General features: G+C 32.8%; 4 protein-coding genes and 1 long non-coding RNA gene across 12 annotated transcripts in view; 3 read left to right on the forward strand and 2 right to left on the reverse strand.

The window, feature by feature from the left end:
* Positions 1-971, reverse strand: part of LOC105458702 (RNA-binding protein 39) — a 9790-nt gene extending 8819 nt beyond the window's left edge. The window contains exons 1-2 of one of the 5 annotated variants that reach the window (XM_011704221.1): positions 856-881; positions 79-408 (exon numbers count right to left, since the gene is read on the reverse strand). In XM_011704221.1, coding sequence (XP_011702523.1) covers positions 79-177 — 99 coding nt within the window. In that variant the 5' untranslated portion in view covers positions 178-408; positions 856-881. Of the gene's footprint in view, positions 1-78 lie in introns of all 5 variants that reach the window. The other 4 variants (XM_011704229.1, XM_011704202.1, XM_011704212.1 and 1 more) reach the window with 4 other exon arrangements.
* A 104-nt stretch (positions 972-1075) lies between these two features.
* On the forward strand, positions 1076-4360 carry LOC105458679 (uncharacterized protein C19orf47). Of its 4 annotated transcripts, none has more exons than XM_011704190.1 (3): positions 1076-1158; positions 2061-3125; positions 3216-4353. In XM_011704190.1, exons 2-3 carry the CDS (start codon positions 2156-2158, stop codon positions 3347-3349), a joined length of 1104 nt encoding a protein of 367 aa, XP_011702492.1. In that variant the 5' UTR covers positions 1076-1158; positions 2061-2155; the 3' UTR covers positions 3350-4353. The 4 variants fall into 4 exon arrangements, with proteins under 4 accessions (XP_011702492.1, XP_011702480.1, XP_011702484.1 ...); XM_011704178.1 differs by lacking the exon at positions 1076-1158 and adding an exon at positions 1452-1820 and having other exon boundaries at positions 3216-4360; XM_011704182.1 differs by lacking the exon at positions 1076-1158 and adding an exon at positions 1825-1910 and having other exon boundaries at positions 3216-4360.
* A 576-nt stretch (positions 4361-4936) lies between these two features.
* Positions 4937-10512, reverse strand: LOC105458740. The gene is made up of 2 exons (XR_975571.1): positions 10370-10512; positions 4937-5189 (listed from the first exon to the last, which is right to left on the reverse strand). It is a non-coding gene; the product is annotated as an uncharacterized LOC105458740 (long non-coding RNA).
* On the forward strand, positions 5369-9160 carry LOC105458733 (transcription factor Adf-1-like). Its single transcript, XM_011704256.1, has 3 exons — positions 5369-6571; positions 6764-6907; positions 8521-9160. The coding sequence occupies exons 1-3, from the start codon at positions 6389-6391 to the stop codon at positions 9052-9054; spliced, it is 861 nt and encodes a 286-aa protein (XP_011702558.1). The 5' UTR covers positions 5369-6388; the 3' UTR covers positions 9055-9160.
* A 2984-nt stretch (positions 10513-13496) lies between the features above and the next one.
* LOC105458725 (scm-like with four MBT domains protein 2) lies at positions 13497-18263 on the forward strand. Its single transcript, XM_011704246.1, is given in 8 exon segments — positions 13497-13858; positions 14641-15053; positions 15127-15216; positions 15603-16014; positions 16017-16116; positions 16310-17160; positions 17281-17933; positions 18032-18263. Coding segments are annotated over 8 exon segments (2736 nt in total). The 5' UTR covers positions 13497-13812; the 3' UTR covers positions 18203-18263.
* Positions 18264-21008: the final 2745 nt, after the last annotated feature.

A 21008-nucleotide genomic window follows, 5' to 3' on the forward strand; every position in this document is an offset into this window, starting at 1 on the left:
CGGGGGGGGGGGGACTCCTCTCTCTAACAGGTATATGTTACCACGTGCACAAACAGCCTGAAGCTTCCCATGGATTACCATTATCATTGTCCCTGTCGAGAACTGCCTCCGTTCGAGCTTGTACCGCCATGATAGTGACGCGGATGTGTGTGTGCGCGTGTGTGTGTGTGTGATCATTTTAATCTTATGAACCTTACACCTTTGTAAGAAAAGATTGAAAAAAATATTTAAAAAAAAGAAAAAGAAACGGAGAAAGAGAGACTAGAGAGGAGACAGGGGGAAAAAAAAGAGAGAGGTAGAGAATGATGTTTAGATGATTGCTATATTCTTAATACCTCGTAGTCTTTCAAGTGCAAGGAACTCGGTGGCGCACATCCTATGAGCGCGAGGGTACATGTTACGTACCATCTATAAGTACAGAAAACGGAGGTGTTGATCAATAGTTGGTAACATCAGAGACAAGGGCGTACTTTGTTCTACATATATATATACTTGTACATAAAACTATCCATAGACCACACATAGAGAAAAGAGAGAGAGAGGGAGAGAGAATAAAAAAATAGAGCGAGAGGCGGGGAGATGGAGGTGGTTGTGATGGTGGGTTCCCTTTCTCTCATACGGCAGCGAGAGCGTACATTAAAAAAATAAAAATAAAAATAAGAGAGAGAGGGAGAGAAAGAAGGCACGTCTCACCATCCAGTACGATAATGCGATGAACGAGCGTTTTTAAGTGAGACGGAAACGGTGGCGAATCGAGAGATCAAAAATGAGAGAGAGAGAGAGAGAGAGGAGAGCGAGAAAGGAAAGTATAAGAGATATCGGCGTACGCGAAGTTGGCAAAGAAGCAAGGCTTACCCCTTTCTTGTACGGCGCCTCCAGCATCGCCTCGACATCCAAATCCTCCGCCATTGCGCGAGTCGGCGAGCTCTCTGAAACGCCACGCATTAGCAGATCACAGAGTTTCACGCTGCTTGCGGGGACAATAGAAGGGAGATACGTGTGAATTTACGAAGAAGTCCTCGGCTACCGAGCTCACAACGTGACGACCGAAGACGAAACGCTCTTAAGTGAGAGCGGCTCGGACAACGACCGAGATTGAAACGCGAAAATTATCGTCACGCGACGACGACGACGGCATCAGCACACGCCACACAGAAGGTCAGATAAGATGGCCGACGCGAATTCGGTGAACAAACCTCCCACCCCTGGACGGTCTGACGCCCCCCTCCACTCAGAAGTGACGCTCGTTAATACGTGAATCGTTCGGCAACTGTGTGGCCCTCGGCCGTAAAACACTTTCGATTTTCGCAGCAACATATGTATTTTTTCTATACGCGAGCAAAACGAATTGATAAAACTAAAATTTCCCCTGTAATTATTAACGTGTTGAAGGATTTGAAATTCCACACTGGGATCGCGTGGAACAATCGGTAAACGCAAAACTATTGACTTTTGTCCCACTCGTCGATCCTGATTGGTCGAGTTCGATGTTACCGCGATCGAATTAGTGTCCATTTCTATTAGCGGCGCTCCATCTTACGGATGTTTTGGCAGCTGCCAAAGTCTGCCAACACTCCTCCTCGTCTACGTCCATCGCCTGATACATGCCGTTCGTTTATATACTTGTGTGTGTGTGTATGTGTGCGTGATACTTACGTGAATTCGCCTTCGTATATACATATGTGCATACAAACCGTGGTATGCATATATAGGCATGGTGGAGTCTCAGAGAAATTCTCGTGTTTATTAATAATTTCTCCGCGAAATTCACCGCGTACTGCCGCGTACTTCAACTGTTAAAATGGCTGCATCCTTGTCGGGTGAGTCGCGAACTTATTTTATGACAATCTTTCGAATTTGCGATCTCTAAAAATCTCGCTAACGAAGGCTCAAGAGGCACGTAGTAAACAGTAAATAATACTGCACTCCACCTGCTCCAGATGATCCGACAATTTAAAAATTACACGCGTAATTTGTATATTTTGCTTGTGAATTGTTTGCCTGATGCACCCTTTCGCGTCGTGTATGTTATAAATTGTATACCATAATTCTCTTTATAGCTTACTGGGTGAAGTTCTTCAAAGGAGCTGGTTTTCCTCAAGATGTGGCCACTAAACACGCAGTCGTGTTCTCGAATAATCGCATCAAACCGGATATGTTGCCGGATTTGGATAAACCTAGTCTCAAAGAGATGGGCATCACGCTAATGGGCGATATGATTGCTATTTTGAGATATGCCAAGAAGGTGGTGGAGGAGACGACCTGCGAGAGATTTTTGGTCGACTCGGAGGACTCGCTTCCGACTCCGAAAGTTTCCGCGGCGAAACCCGCGGCTGTGAAGAAAGTAGTCAAAGAAATGGGAAGTAAGACGGTGGTTTTGACGGCGTCTAAAACAGACTCTACGAAGAAGATGGCTAAACCTTTGACTGTGACGAAGAAGATCGTGACGATAAGGAAGCCAATTTCCGCCCCGGTAACCACTAACTCCGTTAACCAGAAGCAGATGTCTCTCAAGAGGAAATTGGCGTCGGAGGAGGTGTATCAGGACAACGACGAAGATAACTGGAGTATCCTGGAGAAGAAGGTAAAGGCGACAAATGGTAGCGACGACAGTCCCGTCGAGTACGCGGCGCCGAAGGCAACGACCGTGAGAACCCAGGTACTTAAGAAACCCGCTGAACAAAAGCGTACGGTATTCGATAGATTAGGCGACAGCTCGGTCACGAGCACAACCAATTTGGCCGACGCGACGCCCACCTTCAACATCACCGGAGTCGGTAAGGACGTGTTCAAGAGGTCGACCAGTGTCTTCAAGCGTCTCGGCGACATCGACGACAAGAAGGATCACGCAGTTACCGTGGGCATACTTAAGAACGGGTCGGGCACCACCGGTTCGCCGGGTATACTGAAGAACCGAACGTCACCTAGCGCACGTACGTCAATTATAACGACGAAGAGAGTCATACCTAAAGTTACCGGCACCATGCATGCCGATCACGAAGTTAGCAAGAAGATTATTTTGAACAATAATACAAGCCGTATACTGAAGCTGAAGAAGGACGTGCCCAATGTTAAATCGAGCATCAAGGGTATCAGCAAACCCGCAGTTACATCTGGCAAATTAGGTATTGTATATCATATATGCTATATAAATTTTTCACTGGCGTACAGACGGAATCGTGTACGAGGGAATAGTTTTTGTTTCATTATTACAGCTTCGGAACGACTTATCTCAATACCAGCCAAAGCACGCCTGGGCACAACCACTGCCAAACAAGTGACTTTCAGTAAAGTGACAACAGTGTCGCGTGTCAAAAAGGCGGACGTTTTCAGTCGTTTGGGTATTTAAGTTGGGCTTTCTCATATTCTCCCTCCTCCCCCTTCTCCACTACCGCGAACGAGCGAATGGTTTGCGATCGAACTGTTATTTGTATAAAAATAGATGATTCTTCGAGCTGGCTGCATTGATATTGGTTAGTGCTAATTGAGTGATCCATTGTATTTTTTTTGGTTTCTCTTTGCTATATGAACGAGATATATTGCTAACCAGAGTCACTTGCAAGGCTATTACAAAGGTGTTGTTGTAACATATATGATGTTATAACATATATGATGTAAATATAAGAAGAGACATTAATGACTTAAGATTATAGATTTACAATTTAGTGACGCCCATGAATTGCTCGATCATAAAGAACGCATATTGGATAATACAGCCAAGTGCAATGTGCTTTTTTTTTTATTTAAGAATTTCTATAAGATTATGCAAGTCTCTTTTCTTTATTTTTTTTATTTGAAACCTTTTAACAGACGATTTAATTTTTGTCATAAGGATTAAGTAATTGCGATCATATCCTATAAGACACAACTGTATTTTAAACTTGATGTATACTAGCCTTTTTGACTTGAAAGAAAGTTTTATGCAGTACCATTTTTCCTATACATGCATATTACTTTCTATGTTTTTATAATACTCCGGCATATCGACGTACACAAATACAAATGTATGAACGAGCAATTAGATTTGCTATATTTTGAAATTCGACTTGTTATATTTTTAGCCGTATTTCCTACAGTTCTTTTTTTATGCATCCAATAAACATTTATTTGTTTGCTAACACATAAATGCGGATATTACGAAAAAGAATAATCTGTCAAAAGTATCTTCTAACATTCGATTAGCGATGTTTATTGATATTATAAGTAATTGAAAAATATGGCTTGTAATAATAACAGCAACAGATTGATACGATTATATGTGTTTTGTATAACTGGATTATTGCCATATAATATATAGTATTATTAATTTGTTGCTATTCTTAATAAGCTATTCTTAATAAGAATTTTTTGATAAAATATCGAAAAATTTATTTTTCTAAGATTTTTTAAGATGAATCCAGACCAAACTAGAAAGAACACGAACGATTACGAAATATTTATAACGAATATAAACGGAAGCTTTGATGTATCAACAAGAGATGCAATACATTCGCTAAAGTATATTTTTTCATTATAGAATTTTTGACCATAGATTAAAATTGACTGGAATTACAATATTGATTTAAAATACATTGATTACAATATGATTTAATAAAATTTGAGAGAAAGTAATGTATTTCAATAAACATTTATAAGGAGGCAATAATGTTCATTATAATCTTCAAATAAGAGAGAAGCTTAATATTAATAATTAATATATTTCTATAATTTTCATATTCATCTCCATAAAACAATTTTTTTTTAAAAACGCTCCAGTGAATACGTTCACGAAAATGTTTTTACTTTTAGATCATGCAACTTAATGGGATAAATGCTTTTGCACCAAGTAGTCTTGATCTTTATTTTTTTTTTCTCAGAAATTTGTTTCTTGATCGCAACAGGATAATTTTTCTACTTAAATATATGAGGGAAACGGGTGAAAGAAACGAGAAATCTCTAAACTACCACAACACTCCGTGTATATTTGAATTCATTCATGCTCGTTACATACTCCAATCGTCAAGGAATAAAGTTTGTTCGTAGTTCATTCGTGTTCGTTCGTGTTTGTTCACTCGGCTCCCATCTTTTGATAGTATCTCATTGGTGGATGAATGGTATATGAACGGTTCTTTTCCTTGTCAGTACATGATATGTATGTACAAATTGAATAATGATCTCTTGTCAGTACGTCAAAAGATCCAATATTGACGCTAAAATCAAAAGGTTGAATATTGATGCTAAAAACAGCTAGCTCCTAAGTAAATTTTTGTGTCAAATGGGCCCATGAGTCTGGGAATAAAAGTACAAACACCTAGTGTCTCGATCGATTGATATAAAAAAATATCTACAATTAGCCAATAATACAATTTATATTACATTATAATATATAATATATTAAAATTTAATAATACAATAAATTATATAAATACATTATTACAATTCAATTCATGATTTATTGTATGCATATATGATACAGTGCTACGTACGTAAATATAAGCGTACATTTACGAAATATTTAATATTGTAATATACATTACAAAACAGTATTTCTTTCTTATTGATTATTATCTATTGATTATATGTTATATAGTATGAATGACGAAACGTAGATGATAACAATAGACGTACAGTTTTAAATAAAAATCGAACGTTATCACGTCGAGATAGCGGATAATAATGTTTCGTGTACTCTTCAATTATTCCTGGACTCATCGGGCCCACTTGATAATCGCGAAAATTTACTCAGGATTGGCTTGGTCTTAACATAAAATTCGTCAGTGCATACCATCTCTATTGGTATGTCAAAAAAACGCGTCCAGATCAAATAAGAGCGAGCGCGAACAATCACGAACGAAGAATTACGAACGAACCTCACTCAACGTGTGCGAGTACGAACGAGCCGAAATGAACATCGGCGAATACGTTCCGTCTCTCTTGTCGATATGTTTATCAAAGGAAAAGTACTCTGTGAGGTACTGGAGAGCTTAGTGACAAAACATTCGCCTGCCAAGCGAAAGAGACGGATTCAATTCTCGAATCGCGCTCTAATAGACGCACAATTATCCGAAAACAAATTCAATGTAATTCGACAATATCGTGATACTGTGGGACGGAAATACAAATAATAATAATAATAATAATAAATTTGGATATCAAATCTTATCATGAACCACCTTACTTTGTCCCAGTAAGGACAGAAATCCACATTAAAATGGAGAAAAGCATTCGTTCGTGATCGTTCATGTTCGATCAGAGTCTGGGTTAATAAGTTTTCTAATCTGAGACAATCGTTCGTATACGACTCGAGCATCGTCGAAATCTTATTCCGTTTTGTACATATATACATTAAAGATAATACTTTATACTCACTAATACTTTATAACATATATTATTAAGTATTAGTGAAATAATGGAGTGGCCAAATGATAAAGCTTTATTATTTATTAATGAAATTGAAACTTTGCCGATTCTATGGGATTCTTCAGATCCGTATTATAAAATTACTAGGAAAAAAAATGAAGCGTGGGAAACTCTTGCGAACAAATTCTGTACAACAGTACTGGATGTTAAAAAGAAGTGGCTTTCATTACAAGTACGTAAATAAACAAACATTGAAAAACAAATATAATTATTTGTTATATAATAGTAATATATTACAATAAAAAATAATTCTAACTTAAAAGTATTATTATTATTATACATAATTATTTCGCATTCAATAATTTCAATATAAATTCATCATGTGTTTAATAAATGATAATAAATGTATAAATATTTTTTCTAGGCATCATATAGAAGAGAGAGAATTAAAGTGATTGATTCTGCAAAGGGAACTGATAAAAAGATTTTATCAAAATGGTTTGCATATCGCGCAATGATGTTTTTGGAAGATCATTATAAGCCAAGAGGAACGAGAAATACTTCTCAGGTGAAATGAGCATTCATTTACAGTTTATAAAATTTGAATAATTTTGTAAACAAAATTACTAAATTTTTTAAATATTTCTTACTTTTCATTTTTATTTTTAATGTTTCTTACGTTTTACTTATTCTGTTAGCTAATGAAGATTCTTAGTTTAAACATTCTATATTATTTAACTATTATTTTTAATATTAAATTTTTATTTGTTTATCTTAGCATTCTTTATTTTACTTGCTTCTTGCATTTTATTTTTCCTATGTTTTTTTGCACACAGGAGCTTAACATTAATTTATTATTAAAAAATTGTAATTATTATCAACCACTTTATACAAGTATATCCTTTCTATTTAGAGTGAATTTTTTAGAATATTTTTTTTTTTTTTAGGAAAAAGTAAATTAAATTGCTCAGTATTATTTTCTCTATAAGCTATATATTTGCTCATTCTGATCTTTGTATCAAGCTTCTTTTGACATGAATATATAAATATTTATAGATATTATTTTTCTAAACACTGTGTAAATATTTACACAACAATTCTGAATAAGAGTTCGTAATATTCTCCATAAAATCCATGCAATTTCATGAAAAGACTTTTTTACAAATACACAATGCGTTTTCATTAATTTTAATTTACTTGTGACAAATTCTGATCTTCTGACTAAGACTTTCTAACAAAATCTCAAAGATCACGACAAAACTCAGAATCGTCGCTATCTGTAATATATTCTTGATATTTGATATAAAGATCTATAATGTGCAATAATAGCTATTAATATAATAAATAAGTAAAAGTTTATGGTTGATAATATGCAAAAGCAAATAAAATATACAGAAGGCCAATAACGAGCAATGTTTCTGAGAGTGTTAGAATAATTTATTCAATGTGCGAGTACAAAAACAATTAAACATTTCGATTTCACAAAATCTTCTTCAATAGTCAAAAGTATTAAATTATATGTAAATTATTAGATTACAATAAAGTGAAACTTGAAAGGATGGAGCCGCTATTCATGAACACAGATCATTAAAAACAATCGTAAAATATCATAGTTGCATATATAACTGCCGAGTGTTAACGTTATATAAAACAATAAATAAAACAATTTTAATTTTGTACTCACACATTGAATAAATTATTTTATAATACCTTCAGAAAAATTGCTCGTTACTAGCTAATAATGTAATATTAAGATAGATCTATTAAAGTAAACATTTATTAAAGAAAACTATAACACAATATGTTTTCTATTTATAGATTTCGATAAATATGGAAAGTTTTTTATAATAATAGTTATTATAATAGTTATATTGTTAAACACAATTATAATTTATTTAAAATTAATTTTGATAAGTTATATATTATTAAAAATTATACTTGTGTTTAACATTATACTTATAGTATAATTAATTTTCTAGATATCAAATTCTGTTTTCAATATTCTGGATATTAAATTCTATTGCTGAATAGTGCGACATTAAAAAACTATTATAATAACTATTATTATAAAAACTTCCCATATTTGTCGAAATCTATAAATAGAAAACATATTGTATTGTACAAAATTTCTTTAATAAATGTTTATAATATACTTTTGGTAATATTCTCATTATTTTACAGACTTCTGAAATGTATCAACAGGAAGAAAATAGCGATCTCAAGGAAGAAAATAGTGACCATGAAGACATTAATGAAACAGAAATAACATGCCCGAAAGTAGAAGCTATACCGTACGAACCAGCGAGAAGCTTACGATTAAGTAGTATACCGTTGCGACAAAAACATTTGAAAGTGTTTCATTCTGCAGAATTAAATACTCCAAAGAGAAAAAAGATTAACGATGATAACAAACCAAATGAAATGTATATTTTAAAGGCTAGGGTTGTAGAAAAAGAATTTCAACGAGATGAAAATGAGACTTACGGCGAATACGTGGCATTGACACTGAAGAAATTAGATAATTATTCACGAATAATGGCCAAACATTACATTAATGAGATTCTTATAGAAGCAGAATTAGGGAAATATAAAGATTCGGTTCCTCAAAGATCGCCTATACCTACGACTTATTCTGCTATTTCACCACCGCTTTCTGCATATTCCTATCAATCCGGGGATTCTAATAACATGAATTCTACTGAATCGAATCTGTGATTATTTGAATTAATAGTCTGATAAACTAATAGCGTTACAGAATCGTTTTATTTTTATTTTTATTTTCTGTAAACTTCTATTGAAATACATATTCTTTATTCCCATAGTTATTTTTGTAATTAATTTCTTATAAATAAATTTTATTAATATTAATGTTAACTATATGTTTATAAATTTTCTTGAAATAAATTTTCTAAAAAGAAATTAAATTTTTTTCATTAAGAAAGCTAGATAACTTTATCTGGTAGAACAAGAAGAGACTTCAGAAATAATTTCCGAGATGACTCGTGCCGAACCCTTAAATAAGTAGCTGGGAATCTTCACTTGCTAATATAAGTGGATCTTGTAATTACATTAATTGTAAGCCTTCTTTCAGCAGGAATTGCCTTTTAATAATTAATGTTTTGCTGGTACATTTTGAAGGAAAGAAATTGTAACAATTTTTTAAGTTTTTTAATATAACGTTATTTATATAAAAGACTAAAGATCTCTCCTACAAAAATAGATATAAAAAATTGAAAAATGCCAACTGAGAAAATACAAAGTTATACATATATTATACCAATAATATTTCAATAGCCAATGAATATATTGTTATATATTTTACGCTAAGCGTTTTTTAAATATGTTTAAATATATTTTAATGTAATTGTATAATTACAAGTATCTTTAGACGAAGAATTTTTAAAGACATGTATATACTATTATGTCAAGATTATGTATCAAAGAAAGTGATAGTTTAATTAATCAAAAGCATAAAAAATTTTGCTGCAGTTTTTCATATTTTAGATAGTTTTAGTTAGTTCTTAACAAAATATCAAATTCATAAAATATGATCTAGACGATTCATGAATACATTTATAATTTTTTATTTATTATCCAGATACTTTTATGGTAAATATGCATCTATCGCAATATTCTGCTCAGCATACTGCTCACATATTGCTATAACGTTTGTTTTTTTTCCTAATATTTGGCCTATTGGCATCTATGACGTCATAATCGATTTTTATTAAAAATTATGCATTCCCATGCATAATTGTTATGGGCGATTGATTATCATAGAAAAAAGTAATTTTGTAGCAATACATATGATATTGCATCATAAATATATGTATCAATCGTAAACATGTCTCTATTTATATATTTATATAATAAATCATAAATTTAATGCTACATTATAGGCTAATTCAAGTATATATTTGTATCGAACGGCCGAACCGGTCGATAATGTCTGTACTCTTCAATTATCCCCGAGTTCACTCGATCATGAAAATTTACCCAGGGGGCCAGGGCTGGCCGTCTTTAATAGTACCTCGTCGGTGTCTTGACTCGCATTTTACGCTCGCTTTTGTTCGTCGTGTAAATGTTCGTTTACGCTCGCTCGTCCTTGCTCGGTTGGTCTGGAGCCAGCTTTTAATTGACCTTCTTTGATAGTATCTCGTCAGTGTGCCTATCCGTAGGTATGTGTCTATCGAATTGTTTGAAAAGAGAAAAAAAGCAAGACGTCCTGAATATATGTGTCAACACGTATATAGACCACGTATAATTTCTATCTCAAATATAGTTTCTCTATAGAAACCTGTGGAGCCCGACATTTTTGGTCAGAGAAACTGTACATACAAGAGCTGTTTTTTGAGCACATAAATATACATAGTTTTTAATCAATTGTTATTTCGCGGATATAGTCGAGATAATAAAGTCTGAAGGGACGTCGCGAAAGGAATCGACGATTGGCTGAAAGGAAATGGTTATATTTAAAGTTTAAAGGCAGCTACAGCTGCATATATTATACTAAAGATCGTTACACACGAAATTATTTAAGTGCAAAAGCATAACATATAAGCACCTTAATTATGAATAAATACACCATATAGGCTGCTAAATAATATGACGCCGTGCAGGTATTTAGCAGAATATATTATGTGTATTTCATCAGTTAAGATAAAATAAGATAAAATATATAGATCTCTGTTTGTTTCATTTGCACTCTATATTACTTTCTGCATTTAAAACAAGATCAATGGATGTTTATTCAGATGTTGGAAAAGAGAGAGAGAGAGAGAGAGAGAGAGAGAGAGAGAGAGAGACGAACCCGAGTGCAGAAGGTGCAAGTAAAATGAATGAACCGTATGTTATGCTTTTGTATTTTGTACGTAGCAGTCTTTATTATGTACCAGGAGCGTGATATTTCGGGCCGACACCCGAATTTGCTATAAACAATTATTTTTCTCTTTTCTATCATGTCCCTATATACTGAGCAAAGTATCACAGTTTTATGATTTAATATTTGAGCTTATTATTATTGAATTTTTATTCTGCCAGCGCAATTTCAATTGGACCTATTTATATTTATATATGGATCGATACTTTTGTGTCTGTCAAAATGTAATATTTTTTTCTTTTAAAATTTTTTATAAAAATATGTACGAGATAATATAAAGTCGAGAATTTGAGTCTTTTACACGTGGCAAGAGCAATTGTTTTAGCACTATAAACAATTCAGGTAGAACATAGAACCAAATGATGATATCATATAATGTCTCGACGTCATTTCTTACATTATTTATGACTTATATATAAGTGATATAAAGTCATAACGACGTTATAATATATCTTTGTGATATCACTTCGTGACTTCCGTGTTCTACTTGGGAATACATAAGCTATCTATTAACAATCCTTTAGCAATCGGTCAGCCCAGATTATAAGATTTTTCCACGCATGCGCATCCCCACTATTTTTGTATGCATACGTATATGCGTATAGTCGATCGCATAACTTGTTAAAATGACCTTTTAACCAAGTGTAAATAAGTAAGACAACTCTTGGGATTCTTGCAAGGATTCAAAAATTTTTGAATATTTTTTACCATGTTCTCGTTAATATATAATGTCGTGTTATTAAAATAATTGTATAATATATAGACACTATAAAAAAATCTATATATATATATATATATATATATATAATTTTTTTTTAAATTATTTAAAACAGATTTTTTTAATAATATATTTTTATATTATATTAGTTGATAAAAATCTTTGTGTTTGGTTTTTGATTTCATTATATTTTTGATTTCAACAGAAATTGAAAATTGAGATTTTTGCACTTGGACGAATCTAAAGCGATATTTATACAGATAGCCAAAACTATCGAAAATCAATTTTGCAAATAAAATTTGCTAACAGAATATGTAAATGATAAATTGACAGAAAGCAAGCAGAATTTGTTATTTTTGATTCTTTAAACGGCACATTTCTTTTAAATTAAATTGATAGATTCTGTTTGATTTTGCTGGCAATCTGCTAATATATTTTATTAACTTTTCGCTTATTGAACATAATTTTATATATTTTATTAAGATCTTAAGTCAGATTTTATACATAAGATCATTTTAAGTATGATTTATATGTATAAGATTATTTTAAGTACAATTTTGAGCTGTACGATTATTAATTCATTAACTGGATCGAGTCTAAGATCACCCAAGATTTAAATATATGATAATCTTTCATTTTAATATGAAATTGGGTTATGAATGAATGTTACAATCGAATGTGTGAAGTTAGTTAATTGATGTCATCATTAAAATATTTAATCAACCGTTCAAACGTTCAAGCTTATTTTACTTTTGAAAACACAAATAAATAAATACATTACTAATTATCTATTATTTTATTCATGAATCGTAATTTCTTAGTTTGCATAATAATTTTATTTAAAGAATGTAATAATTTAATCATTACCCATTTCAGCTTTTTTAAGATTTTTTATCGTAAACATAAAAAAAAAAACATTTATCGAAAGATTAAGGAAATTATAGAAATCTCGCAATGAATGAAATAAAAAACGATAAACTAAATTCCTTTTTATAATGAAACTATTCAATTAATTACGTACTAAATTAGTAATTATGATTAACAAACAAGATTGTTATTTACAACATCGTTGGCAGTAATGAATCCATGTAAATATACCTTGCTTGCCTTGAATTTGATGCAAGCTAGCACAAAAACACGAGGAATGATACATCATTTTGTTCGTTTGAGATTCATATCCAAGTGTTTTCATTTCAAAGTGTCTGTATACGATTCGAGGTCTATAGTAACTTTTTCTCGAACGCGAATCGAAAAGTTTTTTTAAAGCTTTGTGTCCACGAGACTACAGAAATCGCTCTGAAATTTCGGATAAAGAAGGAACTAACAAATCGGACGGAAAAGGAATTAACAAATCACACTGAAAAATTCGACCAAAATTGTTCAATAAGTAGCACAATTTGTTGGTTCAATATATTGCTCTCTTGTACAATATTTACATATGTATAGTTACATTGGGAAATACATTATTGATCCAATATTGCGCCGATGAATTTGTCAACATTGTGCTACCAGGAATGACACTGGCCAATTCTTTCTCCATCTGAGAGGCCTCGGGAATGATTTTTTTCGTGGACACGAGGCTTTATAGAGTTTATAGCGTCCGTGGACGTGTGGTGTGCCCCGACGACACCAGACTTTTCGACAAGTTGCGTACGCCACTGCACTGCGCTGCTGAGCATGCGTGGAAAAATCCTACGATTTGGGATCACTGCCCTTCACTCATTCGCGCACGGTGAATCGTAGGTGTTGTTCTTCCTAGGGTTTACCACATATTAATTTTTCGCACGCAAATCGCCGGCCCTTCGTCGAAGATCCGTCAACGGTCCCGCCATATATATTTCGCTCGCGTGCCCGGCGGTGTAAATAAAAAAAAAGTATGGATACGAACGAGAGTCGAGCGCAAGAAAAACCGCAGGATGGAGGTAAAAAATTTCGTAACTTACTCGCACGTTTTAAATTTCGCGTACGCACGAAAATTTCTCTCTCACACGTGCGAAATTCGTGAGTTTTCTCGGCGTCAGAATCGCACGCGATTACGAAGCTATCGCGCGTCTTTTTTTTTATGTGATCAACTTGAGCGCTATCGCTTTCCAATAAAGGTAGATACGGATTATAGACAACATGGTAGTTGAACGTATGATTTTCAAATGAAACTTCGAGAAAAGTTGTATGCATCATACGGGAAAAAAAATCCATGTATTAATAATTAACCGTTAAAGAGCACGTGTTACATTGTTTTCGCGCATAAATCGTACGCGTTTTTGTATCTTTGCGAACGTATTTCATTTCTCTATACATTAACAATTCAGAAAATGGCGTTTTGCGCGTCAGTAATAGCAGATAAAAAAAATTATTAATTTGAGAAATTAAATATTTTCGTTTATAATAATTTACAATTGTTAGTATAATAAGAATTTAACAGAAATTAATAATTAACAGAGTGATTTGAATAAAAATAATAGTTTTTAATTAAAATATTCTTGTAAAAGATATAATTATATTATAATATTTATTTGATCTACATTGCTATTTAATAAATAATATCAATTTCTTTTTGTAGAATATATGTAATTATTTATATTAAATATATCATAATATAATTTTTGTTATATAATATTTTATTAAGATAAATTAAAAATCACAGTTTGAAATTATTAAATTTTAGTTAAATAATATTTATACTACACCAAATTTTATATTTTAGAATATGGATTTGTTTGGCAAGACTATCTTGATGCCACGAAGAGCATGGAAGTTCCACAAATTATGTTCCCACATGTGGAGCTAACATTGCAGAACAGTATTGAAATAGGAATGTCACTAGAGGTACCAATCCAAAAGAATAATGACGAGGAGGAATCATCATATTGGGTGGCTTCTATCGTTATGGCTTGTGGACCCTTATTGCGACTGCGTTATTTTGGTGGTGACGATAGATCTTTAGAATTTTGGTTTAATCTTACAAAAGAGGCTGGCCATGAACTTGGTTGGAGTGTGAAAAACAATAAGAAATTAAAGCCACCTGATGTTATACTTGAGAGATCACCAGACTGCGTAGACAAGCTGCATGAATTTCTGGTGACAGCACGTACACTCCCAGCTGAGATGTTGACAGGGGTGAGATACTAATATTTCTTGAAATTTGTGCATATATTTATAACCAATACTTTAATACTCATTTTCGTTATAGGATGGCCTAAGTATGGCCGACAGGATAAAACAGGGTATGAAAGTTGAGATAAGTGACGTATTGCATCCTTACAAGTTATGGGTAGCTACGGTAAGAACAGAGTTAAAAGTTATAGAATTAGAAATGCCTAAAGAAAAGAGTATCTTATACAAAACTGTACAATACAGTTCAAGAATAAACAGTGTAATTTAAATTATTGTACAATAAACAATAGCAAAGTGTTTTATTTCTGTATACTCTAGTGATTAAAAATATTTACATGTACTTTAGAGGCTCTCATGCGGTTTTTTTTTTTTCAGAAAAGCTACGTGGTTTGTGGATTATCTTAATGTTTTTAAACATTAAATGCTAATATTTTGTGAATAATTTATTTCATTAGAGCGAGAAGCAAGGAAATAATCCCCAAACCACACATCTTTTCTAAATACTTACATATGATTTTCTTAAAAATATTTGATGGTTCTTTCTTTTTCTAGATTATCGAAAACGTTGGAGGACGTCTTTTACTGAGATATGATACTCCAGATTCTTCTACTCGTGAAGACTTCTGGATATTTTGTACATCTGAGCGTTTACATTCGTATGGATTTACGTCTAAATCGAATTCCACTTGGTTTTTGGAACCACCTAGTTCAATAATTGATTTGCATGCGTATGAAGAATGGAAGGATTTGTTAGAATCTAAACCAAAAGATTGTGAGATAGCGGAAGGATTATTTAACGATCATGTAGATCATTCAAAGCATAGTTTTGAAGTTGGAATGAAACTGGAAGCTTTACATCCATTAGACCGAATGAAAATTTGTCCTGCTACCATAACGAAAGTATTTGACGATATATATTTTCTTGTGAATATTGACGTACATGCTAGAGGCTTAAACGAATCAAACGATCGCTCGTCTCTAATCATTCAGAAAGTAATACATGGTTGTGCACTGCAGAACACCCATATATATTTCCAGTTGGATGGGCGCAAAAAAACAATGTTATGTAAGTTGTCAAGTAAATACAAGTATGTCAATCTTCAAAAAATTTATTTTATTAGAATTCTTTTAAATTTTATACTGTATATGTAATATATAAGAAATATTTTTTTGCAAGTATTGCATACTTTTATACATAATTCTCTAGCATAATCCTTGACACTATTTTTTCTATTGAGATCTCAATTTAAATATTACAGGATTACCCATCCACAAGGTTGGACTTCAAAGACCGAAAATTTTGATTGGAATGAATATTTGGAAGAGTTCCATGCTAGCGCAGCGCCTGAAAACTTATTTGGTGAACGTGCGAATGCCAGTGAGGCAGGCTTTGAATGTGGCATGAGACTGGAGGCTATTGATCCAGACCACGAACACGTAATATGCGCCGCTCACATCAATAAAATCGTTGACAATCTGTTATGGATAAAATTAGATAACTACGAGTACTCTCGGCCGGATCATGTAGTCGACATGCATTCCTTGTACATATTTCCCGTCGGATGGTGCGAGTCTAATCACTATCCGTTAAAACCACCGCACGACTACATAGAGATTTGCAAGAAACTGGAAACGTCCGCGAAGGAGGAGAAGAAAACCAATGTCTTGGACATACCGATATCCGAGCCACGCTCTTCCCTCTGGTGTCCAAAGATATATTTTAATTACCGATGCTTCACAGGCCCCATGATATCGAAGGGTAAATTAGCGACTCTCCCGAAGTCGGTGGGACCTGGGCCAGTTATATTGGTCATGCGGGAAGTTTTGTCAATGATAGTATCCGTTGGGTATAGGAGTGCTAGAATTTTGAAGGTCTTGCAATGCGATACCAAGCCAGATCCCGGATATCACTTGGAAGTCTTAAAGGCGAAGCATAAGAATAACACATATCGCGCGAGTGTCGCAATTGTTACGTCGGGTGACATGGTGGCAGATTTTTGCCGGAATATTTGTAAAAAATTAATGGTATGCCCAAATTTATTTGGTCCGTTGCATATATCAGAAAACGAATGCCCAGACGAATGTTATAAAACGTCAAAGACGAAATATAGTAAGTAACTGAACTGTCTTTAAGAAGTTACGTGCAAACTTGTTGTATTTGTAACGTTATAAATACAAAAATATAATATGTAAAACACATAAATAAACTATTGATATTTTCAATTTACAGCGGCATCAATTGGAACTGGAAAAAGAGGAAAGCCGAAAGGATACACGAGCATCATGGTGCAAAAACCGAAGCCTTGGGGTAGAAGGCGTAAAAGGCGACGTGGCAGATGGGCAAATAAGCATAAGGAGGCTCACGAAGAATATGATCAGGAAGATGAAATGCCATTTATGTCGTTGGATCTGGCGAAGCACATCTCGGAGAATCACATGAACGAGCACTTCGACGGAAGGCAGCCGCTCTCGGAGATAGATATCATGATACAGAAAGGTTTAGAGAAATCCGACAAATCAGACGACTTTAAAACTGAAATAGCCTCCAGTAATGCCTCGGAGGACTCTGGTAGTTCGTTCAACGATAGAAAGCCCAAAGATCGTGAGATGCCAAGTCCACCGAATTTAAATTCCAAGCAACACTCCACGAGATTCAACCAAAGCACGGGAATGACGAGAGGGATTAAGAGAGATTGGGACACGAGCATAGAATCCGATTGCTCTGAAGCAGATGCCGAATACGTGAGAATGCAAAAGACCCAGCGACGACCGAAGACGCGGAAGCTCGATTCAAATCCGTTGTATTGGAGCGTGGACGACGTGTTTCGATATCTCAGAAAAACAAACGACTGCAAGGACCTTGCGTATCGCGTCAAGGAAGAGGTGAGTATATTATATGTATTGAATTTAATCGTAATTTCGAAAATTAAAACTTTAATTGTGATTATCATTCACACCGGATGTATCTCTCTGTTTATCAGGAAATTGATGGTCTTGCATTTTTGTTGCTGAATCTCCCCTCCCTTACTCAACACATGAAACTACGAACGAGTTTAGCCATGAAGCTGTGTCGACACGTTGAACAAGTCAAAGTCACATTTTTCCTACGACATATTCATGAAGTAGAACCCGAACAATATCAAATTGTTTAACTAAATTGATTAAATCTCTTTATTCAAAATGTATATTATATATATATATATATATATATATATATATATATATATAAAATATACATTTGTTTGTGTCAGTAACTTTTAAATAGAATTTATTAATTAAGATTCGTTTTATGTCTCTTATGTTACATATGGCGATATTTATTGCTACTTTATTTTTGTAGTCGAAATATACAAAATTGATCGTTTTAAAGCACAGGATTAATGAGAACTACCAGGAGTGTGATTAAATCTTTGATCTATTTGTATATAAAATTATACAAGCCGTAAATGTATTTTGTTTCAAAACGCACGTAATAAATCAAAAAATATATGTAAAAGAATATTCCTACTGTTACTTAATTTTTTACGAAGATATATAATTCGCATATTTTATTTCTAATTGAATTCAGTTGATCCAGATATATCTTTTGTTTGTACATCAATTATAATTTATTTTTTAAATTATAATGCTAAATATTCTAATTATAACTACATAAAAGATATTTATTAAATTATAACATTAATTAATATTTTATTTTTTCACAAACGTACAGTTATATATAAGAGATATTATAATGGAAATTAACCTAAGTAAAGTATGGAAATCAAATGATGTCATAATAACGGTAATTTTTACATTATTTGTGCCTTATAGTTTCAAATAAAGTTATTATAACATCTTTAAGATATCATTTGACTTCATATAATGATATTACTTCTACGTTCTATCTGAATATGCCCATTTTTATTATCAATGTAAAAACTGTGCAATTGCCAAAACTGTTTGGAATTAATTTGAAAAAAATTGACATTTTTGGGATTATGTATTCAAAAGTCCATAACAATGTTTTTTTAACAATAATATTTCAGATCCAATTGAAGAGCATGTTGCAACAGTGAACTAACCCACATTTTGTGGCAATAGAGAAAATAAACTCTGAAGTAAAGTGATGGAACTTACAGTTTATTTTTTTCGTTTTTATAAAATATATGTTAATGTAAAATTGCGAATCAACTTACTGTTGCACACAGAAAGCTCTTTAGTTATATCATAAAATCAGAAACATAACTTTTTTATCTACAATTTTATTGATGTTTCATATAATGCGTCATAATTTTTAATATGCGTTAAGTTTTCAATTGGTGTTTCCAAACTTCTGGAGTGTAGATTAATTTTGATCTCGGATCTCGATTTTACTTATTTTTTTATCTTCTAATTCTAAGAATTAAAAAAAAGATAAAGAGTGAAAAAAAAAGATTACTTATACATTAGTGGCAATAGGCTCTTCTGGCGGAAACAGGCACAAAGAAAAGAAAGGAGAGAGAGAGAGAGAGAGAGAGAGAAAGTGAAAGAAAGAAAGAAAGAGGGATACATAAAATCTTCAAGTATTTTTGGGCGCAGTCAGAATATCAATATTGGGTATTATCGGTATAATACACCCTGCAATATATGTATATACATATAGCTCGCATAATAATATAATATAATCTTGCGTCGATAATGAATTATGCCTCGGTATAGTAGATATAGCCTTATACCGACGAGGTATACGCGGTGTGGCCGGAAATCGTCCTATTCTTATAATTCTTATCCACGATAAATATCCAATCTAGCCAAAAGGCCCAAAGGTAATTGCAGAGTGATGTATCGACTATTGACATAAATTTGCGATTATACAATTTTAACATAAATATATATTTAAATAATACATTAATTTAAATGATTTTTATTATATATAAATGCTTTATAAGTACGAATACTCATAATGCTATAATATCATATGATTCGTAAGCGCCCGAAAAGAACAGAATTGGTAAAAATCGCAAGTCAAGTATTAGAAAATTTTATGCAAAATTTACAGAAGGAACAAACCAAGTCAACTCCACCAAAACAGGACAAAAAATCTCATGGTCGTTTGACTTTTTCGGTACCAAAGAAATCAAAGCAAAAAAAAGATGAAATTTTTTAAAGGACAGGAAATTATAAATTATTGTTTCGTGGTTTATTGTGATTTTTAATAGATATGTACTTAAATTCGAATATATCTTGTGCTCTTCGTCGATTTAATTATAAGTTAAATATAAATATAAATTTGGGTGATTTACTGCGTTTTAATTATTTGCATGTGTTAAACCACGCGACTTTATTTAAATGTATCAGTATAAGTGTGACGCAATTGCGAAGTATCTGATCAACTGAAAATAATCAGTTTTGGAAAGCTGGCAATGAAGAAACAGCGTATCGCAGCTTCGTATATGTTTTTCGTGTCATTGTTCCGTCACAATGTAGTAAAATGCACGTTACAAGAGACTGACATCGGCCACCATCTAATTAATTTGTGCACGCGATTGTAATTAATCGCATTCTCGCGAGTGAGAGATTGACGAGGGGACCTGAGAGAAGGAGGAGGCCCCAGAGACATCATTAGACGATAGAGTATATATATGGTATGTATATGTATATATTTTATATTGATTTAATATATTTTTATGACATGCACACACATATACATTTTATATACACAAAAAGAAAGATTTTGCTGAAAGAGATCCTAAAAAATGTAGCTGGATACAGATCTGAAAATAATTTTGTTGAACCATCATGTTAAGGACTCAATATTGATGAGTAATGCTGCAAAAAAATTTTGATATTCTAGCAACCAGTTTGAACTTCCAATATAATTATTTTAATGATCCAAAATTATTTTAAAATCTGTACCCAGTTAAGTTTTAGAATCTTTCAATAAAATCGTTCTTTTCGGTAAGAAAGAAAAGATTTTATTATTATTACATAAACTAT

This window comes from Wasmannia auropunctata, unplaced genomic scaffold, assembly GCF_000956235.1.
Source record: "Wasmannia auropunctata unplaced genomic scaffold, wasmannia.A_1.0 LD336101.1, whole genome shotgun sequence".
NCBI classification, from domain to species: domain Eukaryota; kingdom Metazoa; phylum Arthropoda; class Insecta; order Hymenoptera; family Formicidae; genus Wasmannia; species Wasmannia auropunctata.